Source organism: Terrapene carolina, unplaced genomic scaffold (assembly GCF_002925995.2).
Source record: "Terrapene carolina triunguis isolate 2854851 unplaced genomic scaffold, T_m_triunguis-2.0 Scaffold865, whole genome shotgun sequence".
NCBI lineage: Eukaryota > Metazoa > Chordata > Testudines > Emydidae > Terrapene > Terrapene triunguis.
The window spans coordinates 58402-65490 of record NW_020665216.1 but is presented as its reverse complement, the minus strand read 5'-3'; the positions used below and the strand labels follow the sequence as shown (position 1 = coordinate 65490).

The 7089-nt window shown below is 63.3% G+C and overlaps 2 protein-coding genes across 2 annotated transcripts in view; both read right to left on the bottom strand.

The window, feature by feature from the left end:
• Nucleotides 1–1339: 1339 nt before the first annotated feature.
• On the bottom strand, nt 1340–2942 carry LOC113408147 (nucleotide-binding oligomerization domain-containing protein 2-like). The gene is made up of 2 exons (XM_026660934.2): nt 2585–2942; nt 1340–1782 (listed from the first exon to the last, which is right to left on the bottom strand). The coding sequence occupies exons 1-2, from the start codon at nt 2899–2901 to the stop codon at nt 1476–1478; spliced, it is 624 nt and encodes a 207-aa protein (XP_026516719.1). The 5' UTR covers nt 2902–2942; the 3' UTR covers nt 1340–1475.
• Nucleotides 2943–3363: 421 nt separating this feature from the next.
• LOC112122338 (NACHT, LRR and PYD domains-containing protein 12-like) overlaps nt 3364–7089 on the bottom strand; it is a 6670-nt gene continuing 2944 nt past the window's right edge. The window contains exons 3-5 of the mRNA XM_026660930.2: nt 6168–6260; nt 5604–5660; nt 3364–5126 (exon numbers count right to left, since the gene is read on the bottom strand). Of these exons, the coding sequence (XP_026516715.1) occupies nt 3364–5126; nt 5604–5660; nt 6168–6260 (1913 nt within the window). The remainder of the gene's footprint in view (nt 5127–5603; nt 5661–6167; nt 6261–7089) is intronic.

The window sequence follows — 7089 nt, the reverse complement described above, 5'->3', positions numbered from 1 at the left end:
AGGTCCTTAACACAGAGAAATGGGGGAGGGGTCCAGCGTGCAGCAAAAGGGGGGGGCAGGGTGGAGTGGGGGAAATTGCACCCCAATGCCCCCTGCAGAGGGGTGGTTCCCTCCCATGGGAATTTCACCCAGAACCCCCCTCTCCATCCACATACCCCCAGCCTGGGGTCTCTGGGGCAGCAGAGAGGGAGGGGGCGCCAGGCTGTCCGGGGAGGGGGTGCCAGGTGTTTGGGGGTGAACTGGGCTTGGACTCCCCAAATATGGGGAATGGGGTGGGGAGAATGGTTCAAGGGGACGTGGGGTATTGGGGTAAGGAAGGGGGAATTTGGGGTGTCTCCCTTGGGAGAAGGGGGGCAGTAGGGGGGCCCAGCTAGACTGGGTCAACCCAGGATTTAGGGGTGGGATGATCCGACACCCCCCACCCCATCCATCCAGAGACTCCCTGAGCGAACTGGGACAATATTTCACCATAGCACCTAATAAGCCGCCCAGGGGCATCGGGGCCAGCCTTGACTGCCAGGGCAGAGCCCCCACCCTGCCCTGCTTCCTGCAGCACAGTGCCCCCCAGCGCCGTGCCAGGGCATCGGCGTCAGCCCCCGGGACTCGGGCTCTGAGGGCTACAGCAATACAAACAATGACTAGGAATACAAATTTATTCATTACCAATATTTACCAATAGCTCCCTTTTTTAAGGGGATTTATATGAAAACATTCCCACACCGGAGCGAGTTTATACTGAAATTAGCAGAGGAGTGTGGATCTGATGATGTACTCACTACTACCCCCTGTGGCAGGGAAGTAGATATGTTCTAGCGTGTGTCATGTCCCCTATAGTGCTCAGAATGAGAGGGATTCTCTGTAACTCCCAGGCACTGGCAGCTGGGTTCTGTCCCAGCTCTTGCTGTGAAATTCACAGGCAGACCCCCCCCCGGCCCCGCCTCACATCCCTCTGCCAGTTTATCTCCATGCCCTGCAGATGAGGGAGGAGGGGGTTCAGACTCCATGGCGGCAATGGGGCTGCTTAATGTCCGTGGGGTGGGGAGGGTGATGGAGGTGTCCGCCCTACTGGGAACGGGGCTGAGAACCTCGCCGTCATTACACACAGCCATTCGGATGGGAATAATCTGGGGCCGGATGGGAGCCAGCGCCCCCTAGCAGGGAAAGGCCCCGTGTCCCATTCCCTGCCCCCCTGAGCCAGCCAGCCCCCCACCCAGGGGCTGGATCGGTGCCAGTGGCCCCTAGAGGGGAAAGGTCCCATTCCCCGCCCCCCTGAGCCAGCCAGTCCCCCAACCTGGGCCCGGATGGGCGCCAGCACCCCCTACAGGGGAAAGGCCCCGTGTCCTGTTTCCAGCTCCCCTAAACACCTAAGTTACCCTACAGCTTTACCCAGATGGCATCATGGGGGATCTGAGTGAGTGTCTCCCCCCGGTGGCGGGAAGGAGCCTAGCAGCGAGACGTGCAGCTCCTAGCACCTTTCATTCCTTCTCCCCCAGGAGGGCGCTGATCTCTCTCCTCAGCTCTCGGATTCTGGCCCGGGCCTCGGGACTGGTCCTGGATTCGTCCAAGTCCCGGAGGACGGAGACGATGCAGCGCAGGGCGTCGGCGTTCTTCACGGCGTCCATCTGGTCGGGGTCGGCCTTGATCTCTTCCACCCAGTCCAGGTAGGCCTGGAGCAGGCCCATGTCGCTCTCGAACGTGCTGATCACCTTCAGGCCTGGCTTGCGACGGCTCAGCTCCGACAGGGTCCGCTGCCCGGCCTCGCTCAGCCGGTTCCCCACGATGCTGCCCAGAGGCGGGGGACAACACGTCAGGGGATCGCAGAGATGCAGCTGCCTCTGGGGTGCAGCAGCCGGTTTATACTGGGATTGCTCGCTGGGGGATGGCAGGGGTGGAGCCGTTGTATATATTGGGTGCTGAGATGCGGCTGCTGCTGGGGTGCGGCACGAGGGCTGGTTATACGGGGATCCCTCACCCAACACTGAAATGCGGCCACCTCTGGGGTGGGGCGTGCGGGCTGTTTATACAAGGACCCCCTCACCCAGTGCTGAGATGCAATATTGAGGCCAGAACTGACTGCTAGGGAGAGTCCCCATCCCACCCCTGCAGCACAGCGCACCCTAGCGCCGCCCAGGGGCATCGGGGCCCTGCAGCACAGAGCCCCCTAGCGCCCCGCAGGGGCATCGGGACCAGCGCTGCCTGCCAGGGGAGAGCCCCCATCCCGCCCCCTGCAGCACAGCGCCCCCTAGTGCCATGCTGGGGCATCGGGGCCAGCCCTGCCTGCCAGGGGAGAGTTCCCATCCCACCCCCTGCAGCACAGAGCCCCCTAGTGCCACCCAGGGGCATCGGGGCCAGCCCTGCCTGCCAAGGGAGAGTTCCCATCCCACCCCCTGCAGCACAGCGCCCCCTAGTGCCACCCAGGGGCATCGGGGCCAGCCCTGCCTGCCAGGGGAGAGCCCCCATCCCGCCCCCTGCAGCACAGCGCCCCCTAGTGCCATGCTGGGGCATCGGGGCCAGCCCTGCCTGTCAGGGGAGAGCCCCCCCCCCGCAGCACAGAGCCCTCTGCAGGTCAGCTGCTGGCACTCACGTCAGGAGCCGGAGGGTGCTGTTGGCCAGGAGGCAGGGCACCAGGTTGTCCAGGCCGCTGTCGGTGATGCCGGTGATGTCCAGGTACAGCTCCTCCAGGGTGCGGTTCTCCCGCAGGGCCTCCCACAGCCGCCTCGCCCCCTCCGAGCCCAGGCAGTTCCCGCACAGGCTGCAGGGAAGCAGAGCGACGGGATCCACTCGAGGGCGGGGAAGGGGCCAGCTCAGAAATCCCCCCCAGCCCAACAACTCTGGGTGCATCCCACCCCTGAACCCCAGAGAGGGGGGCTCGCGCCCCATGGCCCAGCCAGCCCTTAGCATCTCTTTTGGGGCTGCCAGCAAAGGGGTCGGTTAGTATCTGAGGTGGGGGAGGGGGAGACGGCCCCTGTCCCTGCTGGGAATGGGGCTGAGACCCGGCAAACTCAATTCCCATATGGAGTTAGAAGGGCCCAAAGCCCATTTTCTGCCCCCCTGAGCCAGCCAGTCCCCACGCTGGGGCTGGATCAGAGCTGGGGCCCCCTAGAGGGGAAAGCCCATGTGCCCCATTGCCCCCCCCCCCCCCGCCCCCCGGGGCCCCCCCCCCGGCCCCGGCGCCCCCCCCCCCCCCCCCCCCCGCCGCTCTAACCACTAGACCCCCACTCCCCACCCACATCCAGGGATAGAACCCAGGAGTCCTGACTCCCAGCCCCTCCGCTCTAACCACTAGGCCCCCTCCCAGAGCTGGGGATAGAACCCAGGAGTCCTGGGTGGCGTGCGCACGCACACACACACACACACACTCACTCACTGCAGCGTCTCGCAGCGGTGCAGCAGCCCCCGGATCCTGCGCAGCCCAGCCATGCCCATGTTGCTGTAGCTCAAGTTGAGGTTCTTCACTCTCCCGGGCTCGGAGGCCCCCAGCACGTAGGCCAGGGCGGCGCAGTCGGCTGGGTTGAGGGTCACCTTGAAGAGGTTGACGTCCTCCAGCTCACGGGCCACCCGGCCCGTCACCCCCTCCTGGCGCAGCTCCGCCACGCAGTGCAGGAGCGAGAGGAGGCGCCTCTCAGTGTCTCCCCTGAGCTTCCTCCCCAGCCAGTCCGCCACGGGCCCCAGCACGTCTCCGGAGAAGCCTGTGGCCAACCCCTCCAGCTTCCCCTCCATCCTGGAGGTCAGCAGCCCCATGAAGAACCTGGCAAACATCTGGAGATTGTCCCACCGGGGCTGGTGGCCCCTCAGGAGCTGCCTGGTGGAGTGGAGGAGACTGGATTCGCCTGGTGACGTCCAGGAGGGCTCCGGGTCTCCGTCCTGCTGGGCCGATCCCTCCCACCAGAGATCCAGGCAGGGCGTGAGGTCCTCAGCGCCAGGATCCAAGGCAGCCACGCAGTAGAGCGCGGCCAGGAACTCCTGCACGGTCAGGTGGAAGAAGCAATAGACCTGGTAGTCTTCTCTGGAGAAGATGGGGTTGAAGAAAGTGCCCGGAAGGTCTTGGGGGTCGAATCCGAATTCCCGCAGCTCAGCTGGGGTGAAGAGGATCTTGCCGGCCAACAGGGCGGCGTACGCCAGGCGCCCCAGGTGCAGGACCAGCTGCCCGGCGCCCGGCTCCGGAGACCAGCTGCGTCCCAGGATGGTGGCCATATAGCAGCGATAGACCTCGGTGATGGTGGTGGGCGGAGATGGGTCAGCTGCCTGGCCAGCGGGGAAGAACTCCCCCAGGGCGGTGCATAAGATGAAGCAGTAGAGGGGGATGAAGCAAAGCCCGGCTAAGCCTTGGTGGCCAGAGATGTAGCCCTGCACGGCAGCGGCTCGCTCAGCATCCCGGAAGAACCGGCAGAAGTAGTCCTCCACCTGGTCCTCGTCAAAGCCGAGGATCAGCAAGTGGCGATCAAAGGGGATGCCGGAGAGGGCCGGGCACGGCCGGGACGTCACCACGACAGCCGCCCCGGGCAGCAGGGTCCCGTCGATGAGTCCCCGCAGCAGCTCCTTGACGTGGGCCGGGTGGCCGGGCCGGTGGCGGGGAGTTCCGCCGTCCAATGGGTGCCGGAATTCGTCCAAACCGTCCACGAGGACGAGGAGGTCCCCGGGCCGCGCCAGCAGCTCGGGCAGCACCTCCTGGAGGTGGGGACGCTTGGCGCAGATCAGCCCCTCCAGGGTGACCGGGCTGGACATCATGCTGAGCTCCCGGCAGGAGAAATCCAAGGCACAGAGGGGGCCCTGGAACGCCGCGCCCAGCGCCCAGTCATGCAGGATCTTCTGCACGGTCACGCTCTTGCCGATGCCGGCGGCGCCGCTCAGGGCCACCCGGCGGGGGGCCTGGGTCTCGGTGGGCAGCGGGGCCAGGAGGTGGCGCAGGGGGAGCCGGCGGGGGGCGTGGAGCGGGAGGAGGCGGGCGCGGTGGGCGGCCAGGGCCAGGTGCTCATGCCCAGGGGGGGCGGTGGGGCCGGGGTAGTCCAGCAGCAGCAGCGGGGTGTAGCGGATCTCGAGGAGGCCGCAGGAGCGGGCGTCACAGGCGTTGGTGCACAGCTGCTGGGTATGCCGCAGCAGAGAGGCCCGGTGGCGCTGCAGGACAGCTGGGGGGAGGGGAGGAACAGTGGGGGGGGTCGAGTGTCTGCACCCCCCAGACCCCTGGGCCTGCCCCTCACGCCTCGATCCGCCCCCTAACTCCTCCAGCCCTCCCAGCCCCCAGTCCTTCTGCAACTCCCCTATCTGTCCCCCCCAATCCCCCCTCCCCAGGCCTCCCTCAACCCCCATCTTTGCCCCCAATCCCTCTGCAACTCCCCCATCTCTGCCCCCAAATCCTCCCCTCAACCCCCATCTCTGCCCCTGCCTCGCCCCCAACCCCAAGATCTTCTCCCAACTCCCCTAACCTGACCCATGAGCCCAGACCCTGCCCCCAACCCCTGACCCTCTCTCCCACCCCTCCGTCCCTCCCCACAACTTTCCCTCCCTTCCCCAGGCCCATCTGTCACTCCAACTTTCTCCCCTGCTCCCAACACCCTGACCCTCCCTCTGACCACCCTCCCCAGCCCAGCCCCCTCACTCCATACCTTTCAGCGGGGCGCTCGGGGCCTTTCGGAAGTTCAGGATCCCGGTGCGCTCCTCACCTGCTGGACAAGGGACAAGTGTCCTTGTTGCTTGGGGGAAGGACCCAGATCCGGGCCCCAGAGCTGGGCTGTGCCAAGCCTCTCCCTGTCCACACCTCCTCCATGACATCCTGCTGTGGCCTCAGAACTGGGGAGAGAACCCAGGAGTCCTGGCTCCCAGCCCCCCCATGCTAACCACTAGACCCCATTCCCCTCCCAGAGCTGGGAAGAGAACCCAGGAGTCCGGGCTCTCAGTCCCCCTATTCTAACCCACTAGACCCCACTCCCCTCTCAGAGCTGAGGATAGAACTCAGGAGTCCTGGCTCCCAGCCCCCCCATGCTAACCACTAGACCCCATTCCCCTCCCAGAGACAGGGATAGAACCCAGGAGTCCGGGCTCCCAGTCCCCTTATTCTAACCCACTAGACCCCACTCCCCTCCCAGCCTGTCTTGAGCTGATGATCCCTCATTGATAAGGGGTTGTTCCTGAGGTCGGTTAGTGAGGTGGGGGTGGCAGGGGGGTCTCACCTGGCGGCTCTGGGGTTGGCTCATACTTCTTGGTGTGTTTCCGCAGGATTTTCCGTAGGAATGTGTGGTTGGATTTCGGAGGGTTGGGATTGTCTGCAAAAGAAAGATGGATGGAGATAAAAATAGTGGTTGGATGGGTGGATGGATGGATATCAAAAGGAGAGTCGGATGGATGAATAGATACGAGAAAGATGGACAGATGGAAGGTTGGATGGGTGGGTGGATGGATATAAAATGACAGATGGGTGGAAGAAGGCTGCAAGTCTGGATGTGAGGATGGATGGAAATAAAAAAGATGGATGGAAGGCTGGAGGTGTGGGTGGATGGACGTAAAGAAGACGGATGGATGGGTGGAAGGTTGCATGGATTGAAGGCTGGATGGGTAGATGGATGGAAGGTGGATGGAAGTTGGTTAGGTGGATAGATATAAAAATACATGGATGGAAAAGGTTGGATGAATGGAAGGTTGGATGGGTAGATGGATGGAAGGCTGGATGGGTAGATGGATGGAAGGTTGGATGGGTAGATGGATGGAAGGCTGGATGGGTAGATGGATGGGTAGATGGATGGAAGCTTGGATGGGTAGATGGATGGAAGCTTGGATGGGTAGATGGATGGGTAGATGAATGGAAGGTTGGATGGGTAGATGGATGGAAGCTTGGATGGGTAGATGGATGGGTAGATGAATGGAAGGTTGGATGGGTAGATGGATGGAAGCTTGGATGGGTAGATGGATGGAAGCTTGGATGGGTAGATGGATGGGTAGATGAATGGAAGGTTGGATGGGTAGATGGATGGAAGGTTGGATGGGTAGATGGATGGGTAGATGAATGGAAGGTTGGATGGGTAGATGGATGGAAGGTTGGATGGGTAGATGGATGGGTAGATGGATGGAAGGCTGGATGGGTAGATGGATGGAAGG

Coding starts and splice junctions, on each gene's coding strand:
- LOC113408147 (XM_026660934.2), bottom strand. CDS start 2,901: ATGCTAAGGGCTGGCTGGGCCATGGGGCGCGAGCCCCCCTCTCTGGGG. Junction 1,783..2,584: donor AGCACCCTCCGGCTCCTGAC/GTGAGTGCCAGC, acceptor GCCTCTGGGCAG/CATCGTGGGGAACCGGCTGA.